This window comes from Leptonotus elevatus, chromosome 11, assembly GCF_054856555.1.
Source record: "Leptonotus elevatus isolate MCC_2025b chromosome 11, RoL_Lele_1.0, whole genome shotgun sequence".
Taxonomy (NCBI): Eukaryota; Metazoa; Chordata; class Actinopteri; order Syngnathiformes; family Syngnathidae; genus Leptonotus; species Leptonotus elevatus.
Window position 1 is genome coordinate 5,591,904 of NC_141249.1, and position 18,564 is coordinate 5,610,467.

The 18,564-nt window shown below is 38.3% G+C and overlaps 1 protein-coding gene across 4 annotated transcripts in view; it reads right to left on the reverse strand.

Moving 5' to 3' along the window:
- The window catches only part of jak1 (Janus kinase 1), a 35,259-nt gene extending 16,900 nt beyond the window's left edge, over positions 1-18,359 (reverse strand). The window contains exons 1-8 of one of the 4 annotated variants that reach the window (XM_086089643.1): positions 18,116-18,359; positions 17,274-17,400; positions 7,347-7,553; positions 5,967-6,090; positions 4,962-5,115; positions 2,655-2,818; positions 1,469-1,737; positions 221-336 (exon numbers count right to left, since the gene is read on the reverse strand). In XM_086089643.1, the coding sequence (XP_085945769.1) occupies positions 221-336; positions 1,469-1,737; positions 2,655-2,818; positions 4,962-5,115; positions 5,967-6,090; positions 7,347-7,536 (1,017 nt within the window). In that variant the 5' untranslated portion in view covers positions 7,537-7,553; positions 17,274-17,400; positions 18,116-18,359. Of the gene's footprint in view, positions 1-220; positions 337-1,468; positions 1,738-2,654; positions 2,819-4,961; positions 5,116-5,966; positions 6,091-7,346; positions 7,554-9,516; positions 9,674-9,885; positions 10,165-11,121; positions 11,172-17,273; positions 17,401-18,115 lie in introns of those variants that run through there. The other 3 variants (XM_086089645.1, XM_086089644.1, XM_086089646.1) reach the window with 3 other exon arrangements.
- Positions 18,360-18,564: the final 205 nt, after the last annotated feature.

An 18,564-nucleotide genomic window follows, 5' to 3' on the forward strand; every position in this document is an offset into this window, starting at 1 on the left:
ACAAAACTATTTTACAAGCATTTGATACTTTCTGCTGTACAATGTACATTTGATCAGAATCCCAGTTCAGCACAAAAGCAATTTAAAATGACAAAATTAGAAATAGGCAAATACTTATTATTTAAATAATATCTGACTTCAGGAAATGTTTTTGATGCTGTTGTTATTGTTATTTGCTCTACTGGGGCAAAATGTCCTTAAGATGATAAGCTTCACTTACTGTGGGGGGCTTCTTCCTCCAGGAAATGCCTGTTGTACCAGATACACATACTTGTACATCATGCCAAATATTCATGCTCTGGTTTGGGCTCTGTTCTTGGATCTGGTTGTAGTACACTGTAAACAGAGATATACAACTATAGCTTAGTTTAAAATACTGGAAAGCTAGTTTACTATTTTCTTTTAATTAAATGACACAGACAGTGACAGCTGGTTTGCACTTGTTCTGAATCACTGTGTCAAATATATTGGGTTAATCCTAAATCACGTTACTATAATAAGGCATTAAAAGTGACATTCGTCCTTTTGGTGCTTAGACTCTTATCAAGAGTGCTGTGAACACAGGCGCCTCTGAGAACAGCACAAGTTAAAAAAAAAAAAAGTTTTGCAGCCTTAGGCCTTTATCGCTTAATAGTACATGGGTGTAAAAGATACATTTGAAAAAATAATAATGGTTCTTTTAATCATTGCTTTTGTCAGTTTGAAGATATTTCAATGATCATTGTGGATTTTTCTTTTATTCACTGAGAAGTACCAACAATTTTGTCCATGTGCATACCTGGAAATAAGTTGTGTTTTTTTTTCTTGTGTGCTAACAAAATAACCTAATAAATATAAATATTGTCTTACTGTGTATAATGACTGCACTTGAAAAAACGTGTATAAATGAAAAAAATATATATAAAACAAATAAATAACTACAACACATTTTAAAGCATTCTCTATTTTGGCTCCAGTACTCTGGAATGCCCTACTCACGGAAATTAGAGCAGCTATCTCATGAAATGTTTAATTTAAATCTTAAGACTTATTTTAACACGCTGGTATTTAATTAAGCTACATGTACAGTAGGCCTGTTTTACTGCTGCTTCTTCTCTGTCCTCTTCCCTCCTCTCCTGCTTTTAGAGTTGGCGATGATTAAATATGAGGTTGTCGCTGTTGGTCTGCAATGACCAACCAGGACAAGATCTGCAGCCTGGTCATCTTGGAAGGAGGATCCCTCCATCTGTGGTGCCTTTTCTAGGTTTCTTCTTTTTGCCCCAATTTTTTTTGTTTTGTTTTTTGTTTTTCCTTGCCCGGTTGGGGTGTTTAGATCTGTGATGTGGGCCTGTAAAGCCCTTTGTAGTTTTGTGATTAAGGGCTATACAAATAAACTTGGCTTGACTTTAACACGTCACAAAAAGACAAAAATGCAGTCTCTTTTAAACAATGTCCAAGAATTAAAAGTCAAGGAAATCGGAAGTCTTACCCAAATTTCCTCCATTCATGACATCTTCTTCGTGTGATACACTCAACGAAATGGGCTCCATGAGCTCACTGCCCAGGCCATTGGTCAGCCCCTCCAGAGTAGCCAGATATTTAATCTTCAGGTCGTATAGGGTGATGTCGCTGACCCTGGCTGTTCGGTGGTTGAATTCATTGAGGAATTTCTTGAAGACATTATTTATGCGGATACGGGTCAAAATGTTACGCTGTTTTATGTTTGCATCAAGCGCCTCTGGAATGAATCGTCTGTAGCTGAAGGAATGAAGACAGACAAAAAAAGGAACTCTATTAGAAATACTTCTCATTACCTAAAGTATGTTACACGCATGAATTGTGTGGTGATAGTAATAATGATAAAAATAATAGTAATAACAGTGATAACATCATCGCTTTCTCAACACAGGTTGCTACTTTGCTCTGTGTTAGCATATTGGAATTGATCATATCTCATTAAAATAGTACGTTACTATAGAGAAACATTTAAAAACCTCATCAATCTGTCTTAGCATTTTTGCAACTCATGTTGCCTTCTTACTTTATGTTCGCATACCAATAGACTATATATGCATGCAGCAATTCCGTATTTGGGGTGCTAAATTCCAGTCACTAGGCTAATACAATAAAAATGACAGCATCAATCTCTTCAAACTCCGTATCTGCTTTTAATGGGCCATCATGCTATTTTCCACAGTTAACTGCAGGCATATACTAACCTGGCAAAAGCCAGATTGATAATTGTGATTCATCTAAACCTGCAGGACTCCGGCCCTCAAGGATTGAGAATGCCTACCCCTGACTTAAGTGATTCTAACATGTGTTACTTTCATTAATAAACTAAATCATTTAATGAGTTACTGCCTCCGCAAAATTAAATTTGGAATTTAATGTTTGTGGACTTTTTGTAATGTTCTTGATATTTAAGAAGAATTCATGCTCCATAATTACCCAATATCGTAGTCAAGTGAAGAAAAAAACAAAACTGAATAGAACTGAACTCTTGTGAATAGAAATTGAATCGATTGAGGAAATTAGAATCAATACCCAGCTTTATTATTCATATTCACTTGAAATGTCTACAGAAACTGCATTCTCTAGTTTAATTTTACAGATTTTAACTGTATAAAGATCAAGAGAGTCAAGACATTCTCTGATGCAGGTGGATGTCTTACTTGAATTTTTGAGAAGCAGTGGACAGGGGCATATCCATGGTCATGGCATAGTGGGTAATAGCGAGCACAGCCATTCCCAAACATTCATTCTCCATCTCACGATGCTCGACCTCAGACCGACATGTTCGAAGAGGTACCATACCTGTTTGAAAATCATTCTGGCCCTGGAAGACAAATACGAAAAGAGGTGAAAATTAGTCAATGTAATTAATGAGGAGACATGTTTATTCGTATTTCGGTACTCAAGTGTATGTTTTGAAATTCAACTGTAAACTACAACCAATCAATTTAGGTACTGATTTGATATCTGACAGCCCATCTTTAGGAGCTCCTGGTTTTTCTGTAGTACAACAAGTAGACTAGAATGTCAGAATCGGCAGCCTGGCCGGCGGCCATGACAGCCTAATCAAGCCCCAGGTGAGCAGCCCCCATGACCGACTGGGAGAGGCAGTCAGCAACGTAGTTGTCCTTGCCAGTCACGTGCAGGATGTCTGGCAGTGGGCCGACGTTGCTGCCTTCCAAACAACAGCTCCAAGGTCTTGGGCATTGAAAATGTCAGCGGCCTGGCACTGGCAGCCCTCCAGGAGAAATCGGAAGTGTTGGGTGGCGAGGAAGAAGCCCAGGAGCTCCCTGTCAAAAGTGCAGTATTTCCTCTCATTGTCACGGAGCTGCCTGCTGAAGAAGGCCAGTGGTTATCAGGCTCCGCCCACCCATTGTTCACACACCTCCCACTGCGTAGTCTGATGCGTGTATCGTGATGGCAACCAGCAGACATGCGTTAGGCAGCGGAGCCTTGGCATAGGCGAAAGTTTCATCAATCCCCTGGGACCAGGCCTCTTCATCCTTGGGCCCTTTTCCCTGCAGGGCCTCGTACAAGGACTGCATGATGTGAGCTGTGTGGGGAATTAACCAAAAGGTATACTATACCCAAAAACTCCTAAAGATCTTTTTGAGCGGTGCACAATAACAAGGCAATCCATGCTGGCGAATTCCTCCTTGGCAATAGCTAGCTTGGCCAACTTGAGGTGTCAAGCATGAGCATAGAAGGAAAATGAAGGTGGGATCAGTTAAAAAGCACAGCCAGCTACCTTTCCATCTTTTCTGACGGCTTGCCATTACCAAGAAAAGCAGGTGGTCTGCCTTCTTGATTTCAGAGAGTTCTAAGAGGTATGTCTTGAGCCCAACCTACTTGCCGATGGATGGTGGAGCCTTCGGCAGCGTCATTGCTCTGGCTGTTGTTGATTAATCCAAAGCTGCCACGTATTTGGTAACATCACGTTACTCCTCTTTATTGGAACTGCACCCCGATTTGCTGACACCACGGCATTGGGATGTGTTGACAAAAGTCGACTGATAACTTGACTGATGCAGCAAACCACCTGTTTTCTGAAGTTGAGGCACTATAGGTCATTACCTGAGCCCTGTGATGTCATTTTCAGTTGTAAATTGTGATGTCATTTTCAGTCGACAGCAAGTGGCAAAATGGCCGCCCCCGAGATGGATAAACCGGGTGGATTTTTGCTGCTTAACTTATATTCCACAAACATAATATTAACATAACATATTATTGTAAAGAAAAATGTTGGGTTGATTTCCCCTTTAAACATGAGCTGCTCATTGCGTTACAACTAGAGTTGTCAAAATGAGTGCGTTCATTTTGAGTTAATTTAAAGTTCCTTTAACGGCACAATTTTTTAAAATGCGCAATTAATGTCTGCCCCTTACTTGGAAAGCCTGTACCGGACGGAATAGCAGTCGCAACGCATAGCAGACACGTCCACGTCAAAATTTAGCAGTAATAAATGTAATAATAATGCATATATTTGTGGATACTGGGGTCAAGTTGTATTTTACAATTTTAACAATGTGCTTCTAGAATTTCACAAGTTACAAGTACAATACATCTTTTTAATTTTAACTCAAGTTTATGAATTATTATGCAATTACTGTATCAATGACTAAAAGATGCAGCCATAGTTCTATTAGTTTAACATTTGTTTCCACTTTTATGTTAACAAGAGTATGAAAACTTAGGAAAAAGTATTTTATTGTACATTTAGAACAGATATAAAACATGCGATTAATTGTGAGTTAACTATTGAAGTCATGCGATTAATTACGATAAAAAAATGTAATCGCCTGACACCCTGGTTATAACAAAGGCTGCTTCCGAAAATTCAAGGAAGGGGATCGCACTCTGCCTCTACGAACTCGCACTGACCTAATGCACACTCCCAACTCTCCCAGTTAGATGTGATCTGACACTGACCGATCTCTCCCCAAAGAACATGCATGTACGTTAAATACCTGGTAAAACAGGTAGTCAAGCGATGCAGCATCCAGGAGTGGTGCTCCTTCTGGTCTTTTCTGCTGGCTCAGACCACCTTTAAGTTTACTGATGCAGTGTCTCCAAACTGGAGACTCACCTTCATTGGTACCATGCCAATTTCGGAAAAAGAACCTGAGAGTCAAAGTAAAATAGTGACAAAACAGTTTAGAGAGCAATATCATGCAGATATTGCACTTGTTTAAAATTAACATGATTGTACTGAATATATTTATTTAGCTTGTTCATCGTGATATTTATATCCACTCATAACTCATAAATGTTGTCAATACAGTTTCATATCCTGCTCCTAGTTTTTAATCCTGTTTCCTTTGAGGTTGTGGTCAAACATTGATATGGAGGAATCACATGTTAATGCAGATTAGTGCTACATATAAATCTCTCCCCTTACTGCATACTCAAAGTTAACGACTGTGATCAGGTGACTGCAGAGGCTATACAGTATGAGTACAGAGAAGTCACTTTTATTACCAAGCTTGGTGCCTTATCTTAATCTTTTATTGATTGCTGCTTCAAGCAATCAATAAAAGATGCTACGCATTCAGTAACGAATGGCTGTTTTGTTTTTGTTGCTGCTGTTGTTTGACAGTATTTAAATAAGCTACAGCAAAGAAAGACATACATCACCAGACACTAGACTAGTGCTCTTTACACAAGCGATATGTGCCACCCTTTCTGCATGACCTACAATATTCCATTGAAAAGGACATTATCAAGTAAATGATCTCGACTATTCTATATATAAGATTGTTTCTGTCACTAATATGCTAATATGACACGGCTGAGGCCAACAGAGCGAGGCCTCTCATAGGCCTATATTTACATGATATGTACATTTTGCAATTTGCATCACAATAAATGTATTTAAAAAGAAAGTTTTGGAGTCGACTTCTCCTTTAAGGAGGATTACCATACATCATAAATATGAACTCAAATGCAATGCAATGAACAGAAGTCAATCTTACCTCATGCGATAGTGCAACTTAATATTGGTCTTATCTGTGATGTTGAATTCATAATTAGGCGGGCACCACATGCCCGTCACTTCATTGTACAGGGCAAAGAGATTGTGGCACAATGGCGAAATTGCTGATGAAGGGGGAAAATAACAGGGAAAACAATCAAAATCAAACGTTTTGTCCAGTTCGTCTCACGTACAATAATTTCATATCACTCACATTTTGCCCGAAACATTGTATGCACCAAAAATTTATATAAAATGCTGTTTTTGCTACCATTTTTCATAATAAATGAAAAACTTTTCTCTGTACACAAAATACATTTTCTCTACTACTGTTCACAAACCTGTATAACTGTAAATCTTATTGTTGGGCAATTACTTCTTGGTTTAGATAATCCATCCACCTCACAGGCTAAAATTGGCAGTTTTACTGTATTGGGAGTGGTGCAAGTGGGTCAGACCAGATAGCAACTGGTTTTCTGACACAGAATTTTGCCCACATGAAAATGGGTGGAGCCAAACAAACTTTTATCTTCTTAGTTGCATATCACATCCAAATGTAAATAAAGCAGAAAAGGGACTTAAAAGTAGGGCTGTCGCTATTGAATATTTATATTTTTAATCAATTGTTCTATTGATTATTAATTAATCGAACATGCAGATAAAAAAAAATCCATTAAACGCCCACATTATTATTTATTAACCAAATATTGTTGTTTATTTTACATTGTTTTTTGATTTTTTTTAAACAGCTAAACAATGATTAAGCAATATCACACAGAGTTGTACTCAACCTTTTTGAAACTGATTAGTTCACGATTAATCGACTTTTTTGACAACTTTAGCTAAAAGGTTTAACGAAGGAAATTGAATTATGAATTGCCACGTGTGGGCGAAAAATAAAACTGCACATTCCCTTTTTCACGTACACAACCCGCACATTATGTCACCTCCGAGGGTGGGAAATTCTAGCCCAAATCCAATGTGATAACTATTAGCCAGAGGCCTACAGAAGTATCCATTGTGAACAGCTAAGCCTTAGCTGTTAGCTTAGCTGCTAACGTGTTGCAATTAAAAGATTATTGAGTCACGAATGGTCAAATAAAAAGGCTGTTGTAAAGATATTTTGGGCAAATTTCTACATTAAGCAGCTTTAATGTCATGTTTTAGCTTCTGATGTTAATCCCGAACGTTCTCAGTCTACAATCAAAATAAAGGAACTGGCCTCACTATTCAAATACTTGTAATTAAGGAGAGTGTACCCACTTGCTATGCATCACAACACCTAGCACAAATAGTCTCTTTGCTAAATATTGATAAAGAAGGGCTAAAACAATCACTGAAACAGGGTCTTCTTTTTGCCAGCCAAACAATAGTCACTTACCGCATTTCTTTGCAGCCTCCACACACAGATCTTCTGAAGTGTAGCAACCTTTGAAGAACTCCAGCTGATGGACGTCCGGTAAGTAGAAATGGACTTCCAAGCCCCAAGAGGAAGAAGGAGAAGGGGCAAGTTGGGCCCTGCTGTTGGATCTCATCATTTTCCCACAGAGTTGCCTGCTCAACTCCATCATCGAGTGGTATTCAGACCCTGAATTAGGGTATGACAATATACATTGAATTACTAGGGTACAAAACATAGAGTGTATAATGCAATGGCTTCATCCACAGAACCCAACACTTAAAAATCTGAAAATACTTTCTAAAAAGTTTGGACATGTCAGTAAATGAACAGTGTTGCCTCTTAATGGAAATACTCCTGATGTTGTACAATTTAAAATTTGTGATCGCAAAGAGGTCAAGTTTTATGATGGCCAAAGAACCAGAACCTGAAATAGACTGTCCTCACATCCTCACTTTCCTCATGAACCCTCAATTCCGGGTTTTCTTTAGAGAAATCGACATTGAACTAGTACAGTACTACTTAAGCTTGGGTGACTGAATTTGGGAAAGAGCTAGGCAAACCTGAACTATGGAATGGTTGCCCGGCAAGCAATTTAAACTATTTAAAAACAAAGTGCACGAACCGGACAAGTAAGACGTGAAGTAAAGCCAGTCGCACAAAAATTAAAGCATTTTTAATGACAGATTTCTGGCCTTAGTCCATAATAGACAATGACGCATATCAACACTTGTTCAGGATGCTAGAGTCGTGATAGAAAATCCCACTTGCAGAAGCCATTCTACACAAAAGGTAATGCTGTAATAATAATAACACTGTACTGTAATGCAATAATGTAATATTGCAACCAGAGATGTGGTCACTAGAGAAAGAGCCACCCTAAACCGGAGTGTGTAAAGGGGCAAACATGCCAGTTTCTAGAGGGTGGGGAGAGGTAGAGTGGTGGTGGTGGTGGAGGGTGACGTCTTGCTCGTCCCCGCGGACATGTAGTGTTGTGTTAGCTAGCATACGACACATTTGGGATAGATGTACGAGAAAAAAAATAAGAAGAGGCCGACTTTGAGCACATTCCAAATGTCCAGCTCAGACTCCAAGAAAACTTAAAACTTGAAGAGTTTATTTGAGCACACGTACTCACTCACATGTGCATGAGCTTGACAGAGACTGCAGTTACACTTGAGGCCAGAGGTGGCAGTAATGGGTAAAAAAGTGACAAACTCCACAATCCATCTTTATTATTATTATTATCATTATTATTAATATTATTATGAAGATAGTGGTGCCCGCCGTTCAGCTATCTTTTCTATGGGCTGAAACAATCGGGCACACATCGCTTAGGCCAATTGTCTCAAGGGCTAAGCAAGCACATCTGTACGTTTTATTGATAATAGGACAGTACGCAAAACATGACTTTGTCAATTCTGCTACTAGATATAATGGCATTATGCTTGTAATAGAATACTGCATAACTAAACTAAGCACTAAGGAGGTAGAACTTACATACAGGTATTTGATTTCACAATGGCTATTTGATAAACTTCTCAAGAAAAGACTGTACCTAAAGGCAAAAAAGTTATGGCTATATCACATGACATTGTTATTGTTTATTTGGTTCGAAGAATGCCCAAATTCAACTCAAGCCCTTTAACTCGAGTTAAGGTTGCATGGCACCAACCAAGCTAAGATAGTGAATAGCCTAGTGAATAGCCCTTAATATTAAGATAGAGCAAATTTTAGTGAGACAGTCATGCTATAGTGTTTGAATTGGTTTGGAATGTTGTAGTTTTTTTTTTAATGTAAATATTCAATGTACCACTTTACAATTGCAATACTCTTTCCCTCTTCTCCAGTCTAGTCAAGCCAGGATGTAGAGAAAGCAGCTAAGGCGAGAGAAGAAAGACTGTACATTCATATCATACCCAAAACAATAATTATAAGCTGGAATAGTATAGTTCATTTGTTGGGGGGGGGGGGACACATGTACATAAATTATTAGTCGGTTGTGGTCTGCTAATTATGAAAGGCAGTTTTCTTATCTCAGTCCATCCCTGTTGGAAAGCAAGGTACTGCAAGCACAGTACTCTCATATTACTGCGACAACTCATATTGCAAATGACAATCACTGCGCACTCCAAAGTAGAAAATTTGTTACCGTAGTACACCGTAGTACACCGTAGTACACCGTAGTACGTTCTCTTAATACCGTCGCCCTTGTCACGTACACAGTAGTGACATCATGTTGACGTCGATCCGTTTTCTGTGAAAGCTGATACACTAAACTGACACACGACGGACACAAGAACACATGACTGCTAGTGCTAGCATTTGAACGACCCTAGCTCGCTCGACATGAACTATCCTAGCTTGGTTGACATATTCTGTAAGCCAGTCCGTAACAGTGAGTAAATCAAACAAGCTTCACTATTACAACACGAAGAAAAGACAGCAGTGAATGCGAACGTGACATGACAAAAAATTACATCTTTTTCGACTTAAACGTTGCGTGATGCAGTCAACTCACCAAAAAGCTTATCAGTCTTGCCAGACAGCTGGCAGCTTACTTCCGTTTCGTTGAGAACATTTGACGCTCCGACCGATTTAAAAAAGGGACCTTAACTGTTTTTAAGGCTTTAAAAAATCCTTCATCGGGAATTTTACGACAAAACACCCTAGTAAAACATCTAGGATCGACGGCACTTGGTTTCATTCGGTTTTATTTTCGAAGTTTCGAAGAGAGAAAGAGCGTAGAACCTAGCTGTACCTTCCTGACAAGCAGCGTCCCATTTCCCGTAAGATACGCAGCGGCCATGTGAGCACGGACGCTGATTGGTTCTTCGGGCCGTCACTCGTGATGACGTAAATAATGCTTCACGCCCGAGCCTGCACAAGGCTCAACATTTTATGATTAACCCCTTATATACATAGTAGGAGATAAGCACGGCCACAGCATTATCACTGCTTGCAAGAGCTCTAATAAGAGCACTACAAAATTCTGGGAGTTATTAATGACCATTTATTTATGTATTTATAAATTTTTTATTTATCATTTTGTGGCTCATATTTTGACTTTCCCAAATTATTGGAATGAAATTGATTGATAAATTGAGTTTGTCGCATTGTTTTATTTAACATTAATTCTTCAATATGCTAATCACACACACTCACTCACACGTATGTATATATATAATAATTGTGTGCATTTATAAATGTGAAAAAAACACACCACAATTTTACTTCCCTGAAAATGCTGCATCTTCTTTGTTAATGAACCTAGTTAGTTGACATTCCTCCCTTTTTCTGCAGTGCCTGCTTTTTTCATTCACTTTATCTCTATTTGTCTTTTTTTTTTACATTGTGTCATCTAGAGGCTGAACAAGTAACAAGCCTATTTTGAGAAAACGTGGAGTACAAAGTACAGGTATGGTATCTATGTTCAAATTTAGTGAATAAAAGTAAAAAGTTGTCAATCAAATAGATACTCAAGTAAAATGCCTGAAAATCTACTCAAGCACAGTAAGCGTATAGTTATTACTTCCCACAACTGCTCGGGACTAAAGTGTATTTCCTGGTGAAACTGTGGCTCAAATAAAAAAAAATGTTGAGTTAATAAAATGCATATACACATTTGAATAGAAATGAAGATATATATATTTTTAATAAAAACACATAATAGACGAAACATAATATTGCCACGTCACTCATAATTTTCTGACTTAATCATGTAAATGAGTGCAAAAGTTTTTGTTTCCAAACTCACATTTCACATTAGTGCCAAGCCTGAATGCCGTTTGGTCCGCTGTGTAAGTGTCAAGTTGGCAGCCATCCTTCAGTTATCACAGTACTGTACCTTCGATGGGGACAGCATCAGCACTGTGATAACTGAACCAGGGCAGCCTGTCAAATCTAGAAGTTTCCAGGCGTCTTCCAACATCATCTGTGGGATAATGGTTCACAGGTGTGCAAAAAATATTTTTTCTTTTGCATATTATACACTTTACTGACGGAACACAATACAAATAATGCCATACATACATTTTCTTAGCTAGGGGCTGTTTTATGGTTACTGGAATAAATATTCCTTATTCCACATTAGCACACCACTAAACAGAAATGCCACAAGCTGACTGAAATAATGGCGATCTCATCTCAATTGATCACAAATGTATGCGTACTGTGAAATCTGGACCTGTTAAGATGAACACAACGCTAATACACTTATAGCAATTAAAGGAACACAGAGATATTAAATGATCATTTTCAGACCAATTAAATTAGATTGGATAATTTCCCGTTACACACCTGATCACCTCTCACAGCACCTCGATGGGCTACAGCACAGTGGTTAGGAATCACTGCTTTTGTTTATAGAGTGCTATGCCAAACTGTTATTTGGCTTCTTGGAGAGGAACCATGTCAAGTCAAAATTTGAGAAACTCTTACTGTAATTGTAACTCGTCTCTCTACTGTTTGGCCAGTGCCAGGAAATTTTGGGTTTTGCCTATATTGTATACTGTACATAGCACCGCGATGAGTCAGCAAGTCACTAAAAGTAAGGTGCCTAATGAGATCATTCATTGGACTTTCTATAACAGGTTTCGCTACACATAAATAACTAGCGTAGACATTGTAGACCAAAAACTGTAATTAATGATGATATTTACAATAGATATTAGCATAAATAAGGCTCTAATCTAATAATACTGAGGAAGCTATAAAATGTTACAGACAGAGTATATACTTTTCAATAAATCATATTGTAGAAAAATTTGAGTAGTTTAATTTAAAAAATGAAACTGATATACACATTCTTTAAATGGAAAAACACATTTCAGAAGGCCAGTTAACACCTAATATGAACTTTAAAAATCATATTGAATGTTTCACTTGTAATATTCAAATTTATTAGGATAGTACATTTGCTGTTTTCATTAGCTGTAAGATACAATCATCAAAATTAAATAAATAAAAATAAGTATGAAATATATACAGTACAGGCCAAAAGTTTGGACACACCTTCTCATGCAATGCATAACTTTTTTTTAATGACTGTTTACCGGTACGTTGTAGAGTCTCACTGAAGGCATCAAAACTATGAATGAACACATATAGTTATGTACTTAAAAAAAGTGAAATAATTGAAAACATGTTTTATATTCTAGTTTCTTCAAAGTAGTCACTCTTGCTCTGCAGAGGTAGCAAATCCAGGTCCAAAAAGTAAAAACCCTGCTACAGTTTGGCTTTAGTCCTAGGTGCTAGCTAACGAGCAAAGTTGGGTAGTAACGAGTTAGTTACATTTACTTGAGTACCTTTTCGAAAATAATGTACTTCTAAGAGTAGTTTTACCACACAATACGTTTTACTTTTACTTGAGTAGATGTGTGAAGAAGTAACGCTACTCTTACTCCGCTATATTGGGCTACACCAGAGTCGTTACCCGCGCCCCGTTCATACATGAGATTTACCGTATTTTCACGCAACGCGCTCCGCTTGACTGACTGTGTGGGAGCATTTCCGCGGACACTAGTGATGTGACATTCACAAACGAATCGAGTCTTTTGAACGGCTCTTCAATGTGACGATGGGTACCAAGTCTTTAGAGTCTTTAGAAACCTCTAATCTCTAATGATTTTTTTGATGACTACTTTTTACTTTTACTTGAGTAATATTATTTTGAAGTAACACTACTCTTACTTGAGTACAATTTTTGGCTACTCTACCCACCTCTGCTAGCGAGCTCCCTAGCTAGCTCCCTGGGTGCTCGGTTACCTGCTAGGGAGCTAGCTCGCTAGTACAAGGGCCTAAAGCCAAACTGTGGCAGGGTTTTTACTTTCTAGAGCTGGATTTGCCACCTCTGTAATGCTCTGATGATTTATTTATTTTTGCACACTGTTGGCATTCCCTCAATGAGCTTCATGAGTAGTCACCTGAAATGGTTTTCCAACAGTATTGAAGGAGTTCCCAGAGGTGAGAATGCCAAGGGTTCCTTTTTAGAAGAAACTAGAACAGTGGTGGGCATCGAGGGCCGGAGTCCTGCAAGTTTTGCATGCTGCCCTTCTCCAACACAGCTGATATATGATCAGCTCATGAGCAAGCTCTGCATAAGCCTGATAACGATCCTGTTGATTGTAATCAGCTTGTGTTGGAAGAGGGAAACCTCCAAAACCTGCAAGACTCCGGCCCTCGAAGACCGAGATTGCCCACCACTGAAATAGAACCTAAAACATGTTTTCAGTTACCAGTATTTCACCCTAAAGTACATAACTCCACATGTGTTCATTCTTAGTTTTGATGCCTTTAGTTAGACTCTACAAAGTAAATAGTATGAATGGGGTGTGTCCTAACTTTTGGCCTATACTGTATGTAACCTGGTGATTTTAGGATTACAGTACGGTTGGCACCAAACCCTGTGAATAGCTAAGAACTATTATTTATTGAGCTCTTCAGCCCCTGGTTAAGTAAACCATTGATAAATCCAACAAAAGAAAACTTTCTGAAGACAACAAAACATGTATTGCTACTGTAGGTGCCAAATGACCCACTGTATAATAAAAACAAACATTGCTCAAACCTCACAGATGACAACCTACAATCATGTGTCAAAATCAAGGTGCTGTCTTACAGCCCTGACGTACCGATGCAGTGCACTGAAGTTCAGGAGCAAAAATGACAATAGCCAAGTAGAATAAATATAAATACATAAATAATTGGCCATAATTGAGCAAAAATACATTTTAAATTGTTAAATGAAATAATCCTTAATTCATGTTGACAGAACAATTATTTAATTCTCCAAAACCGGTCGAATATCATTTCAAACTCATCTTACATCACCATTGAAAATAAATCGCTTATAGTTCATTTGTATGTGTGTAAATGCGGCGTTGAATCTCTCGTAATTTCATCTGCTTCTTCAACTAAACTTTTGGCTCCTCCCTGACTTACGAAAATCATGTCTCAGTCAAGATGCATCACTTCAACATAGTTCCTTGGCACCAAGATGCAACGAGATTTTGCCAAAGTATTGTCTAATTGAAAAGGACTACTGTCTTGGACATCTGGGGGTGTTTCAGAAAGAGCAAAAACAACAACAACAGCGAATAGGCAAGTTACTCATTGGATAACAAGATAGGTTCCAAGAACAATAAAATCAAGTGAAACCACAAAAGGGGCAAAACTGTAATGAATTAAATTCAGGGATGGCGGTACACAGGCTTGTTCAGCCGTCAAAAATCTGTGTAGCCCCAGTTATGTATCGTCAAGCCCCCAATTCGCCCCGGAAGAGAAAAAAATCCTGGCACTGGTGAAAGTCACTATTGGAATAGAATTACTGAACTAAATTTTTTTTTTTTACCATCATGGTACTTTGACTTCTGAGCGCCCCAGATGTCCCTTGGATGATTTTTGTTTTGTGTTGTGCCAAAATTTGAATTACAAGTGAGCTTCAGATACATCGCCCCTTGAGGGGAGAGAAAAAAAACAGGAGAGCAACACAGTCGCCAGTGCACTTTCAGCTATAAATTGAGCAGCACAAACTGCCAAGCACAAAAAATACAATTAAGCAGCTACTGGAAACCAAAACTCATGTCAGGTCTTCTTGACCCTCACAGAGACTAAGCCAGGGGTTGGCAACCTTAAATATTTGAAGAGCCATTCGGACTTTCTCTTACAGAGGGAAAAAAACCCCACAGAACCACAAAACCCTTTTGACATCTAAAGTGAGGATAACACTGCATTTATGTTTTTTCCCTGTATGTAAGAAAAACAATAACTATAACCTGTTGCATTTATGAAATCAATAAACTGTTAGAGAGAACACAGAACTGTATTTCTGCATGTAACAAAAACATTTTAAATTCTGAAAAAAAGACCCTTGGTTGAAGCTTACTAGCAAATAAAATGGTCCTTGTCTAATCGAGTCCTTCTCGCATTTCTGAAATTGAACAGAAGCAAACCAAAAATGACGTCTACTTCTGTGTTCTGTTGCCATTTTGTCACATATGGAACATGCAGCTGTCAATATGAATTAAGGATTAATATATTTTTTGCAAATTTATAGCCAATTATTTATTTTACCTTGTAATTTTTGCTTCTGAACCTCAGTGCACAGCATTGAATACATCAGAGTTGCCAGACATCATCGTACTTCCTCTGATATATGATTGTAAATTGTTATTTGTGAGGCGTGAGTAATGTTTGTTTCTAATATAGTTCATGCTCGTAGCATTAAACATTCAGTTGTCATCAGAAACTTTTCTTGGATTTATCGATAGTTTACTTACCAGGCGCCGGATAGCAAATAAATCTTGGTACCAGCTGTCGCACACTGGTGGTTTTGCAGCATATTTTAAGCTTTAAAAAACAAACGAGCATTTTACTTTAATGATGCAAGATCACCATAATATTAAAATGTAGGATTACATGTGAAAAACATTAACTAAAAATAAAAGCAAATTTCAATGAAATATTTCTTATTTATTTTCAAAACTCACAGAGAGCCAAAGCAGAACAATGAAAGAGCCACATGCGACTCTGGAGCCATATTGTTCATGGGTCCTGTGGCTTTGTCTTGTTGTTTTGTGACCCAGTAAGGGGTTGGGAGGGTTGGAACCTTTATAAAAATATTGGAAAAAGTATATAACTTTACTACTGTGGCTTTCATATGCTGGAAATGTGTAAATTATTTTACAATATCGCATTTCGTTTTATGAATTCACTTTTTTAAACTTGAGCTTAAGCATTTAAATAATTTTAATTATGGGTTAATAGTTCAGACATAGACTGTGAGAGAGGACCATCTTGTTAGGGAAATATTTGTTTGTACTGCAAAGTGTTAATTATCAATTATGTATATATTTAACCCCCAAAAAATTTTTATAATACCTTTTGTTCCCCTCAATACATTTTTTTTTTCTTTCTGAAATAATGATGAAATGAGAATTGTTAAAGGGCAACACAGACCGGTTTTGCCCCAATTCAAGCTTTCAACTAACATGTACTAAAATTTCTAAATAATAACCAGGACATGTAGACAGCATTAGTAGACACCCGTTTATACAGCTTATCAGCCAAAAATATATATTTTTTAAAGGAAAAAAAAAGTTGATTTGATGTTGAGTACCCCTTTAAGTAGAACACGTGTTCAATGTTTAGGACCATCAAAAAATATTAAGGAATTAAAAAATAAAAATAAAACAATACATGATTAAATGAAAAAACTTTGTTGCACTATCTTAAATTTTAGGGGGAAAATGCTAACATTTAGGGCCAGTCTGGATCCATGATGCAACTGATTCTTTAGTGGAGCAGTACTAGCTAATGTGCAACATTTGTGTGTGTGAAAAACAGTATGTTTGTTAGAACATTCTTGGGCACATATTTGCAGATTTTCATCCCCACCCCAGATGGCGGTCACGAAAAAAACTGAAGCTATTTACGGCTCCCATGTAGTCTAATGGGGTAGAGAACCCTGGTTCTTGAGAGCCACTGTCCTGCCTGTTTTCAATGTCTCCTTCTTCTGACACAGCTGACTCAAATGATCAGCTTATCAACAAGCTCTACATTAGCCGGAAGGAGACATCGAAAACAGGCAGGACAGTGGCTCTCAAGGACCAGGGTTCCCTGATTGCCTGCCCTGGACTATGTACCTGACTCACTAGGCCAGACTCCCTTTTAAGGGGATACAGCTCAGGCACACTGCACATGCACGTCACAATGCGAAATCAGTTTTGTTGTTGTGAATAACATGAAATGGTGACAAGGATGTTTAACTCATAAACAGTGAATTTCCTCAAAATGTGCATTTCTCCTCCCTCCCATGGCAGAGGTCTCTCCCCAATGTAGAATCTCATCAAAACATTTCCCTGTTCCTGTTAAGGCATGGCAAGAGACAGTGTATTTCATTATTCATACCAGTTGCAAAGGGCGAGTGACGTCAGACTTGTTGTGATTCTTGTCGAAGGCTCCGCCCCCTCGGGTGGCGTCAGTTGTACGTGGCGGCTCCTCCTCCTTCTCCTCCTTCTCAGTCCAACCCTCTGCACTTCATGTAAACAACTCCATTAACCCCGCAGCTCAACCCACCGACCGACAGACAGACATACTATGTTAACGCGTGGCGACAATGTTCCACAAAAACACGGCCAAACGCATTGTCACAGTAACATCTGTTTGTCAACATGCACCTACTGTATATTTTCATGTAAAAAAAAAAGGTTGTGTCGTTCACCTCACAGTGACGACCACCAACCTGGTAAATCTTCCATAGACTGGAGCGATGCGACATTAAACTTTAAACTGCTATTACGCAATAACAACCATAAGGACGTCTATAATATGACAAAAGTACACTTGAATGTTGCACTTAAAAAAAAGAAAAGTAAACCAAAAATAAAACCCGCGACAATATTTACAGTGTCACATATCATTTTTTAGTGGGTATCAATGTTTTTACATAAGAAAAAAGTGAAATAATGATACGCAGTAGTGTGCAGCCAAACGTTGACGCCCAACATTGCGCGCACACACACACACACACACACACACACACACACACACACACACACACACACACACACACACACACACACACACACACACACACACACACACACACACACACACACACACACACAGGCGCACACACCCCTTTCTGAATTAAAAACAAACAGAATGCTACAAGATCCCATTTATTAGCTTTTAATTTTACGAACACCGCGGAAGCATCAGTATATAATAGTATCATTTGGCTCACTTACCCGCTTTCCGTCCGTATAGCGTTCCGTGTTTACATGAATATTTTTAATGACGCAGCAAGAGCACACGGAGCAACGTGATTGTCGCCATTTTTTGTTGTTATTGAATTCTCCAAAGCCATGTGACAAGATGATCACGGTTTTAGAAATAGACTTCCGATTGCGGAAAGGAGAATTGAGAGGTGAAAAAAAAAAGTTTCAAATGAACCGGAAGCAGGTTGATCCCAGACTTGTTATGGATTAGTCTGCTTACTGACTGAAGGCGTGTGCAATATTTGACAGCTCATGGACGGAGCTACACGGCTCGCAACAAGTACTACAAGCGCATCATTCCTGTGTTGAGGAGAGGAGTGACAGAGACTCATGTTCCTAAGTTGGATCGGATGTCAGCGAAGAGATTTTTTCCTGAAAAATAAAGCTTTCATATCTCTTAAAAATTATGTCAACAAGTG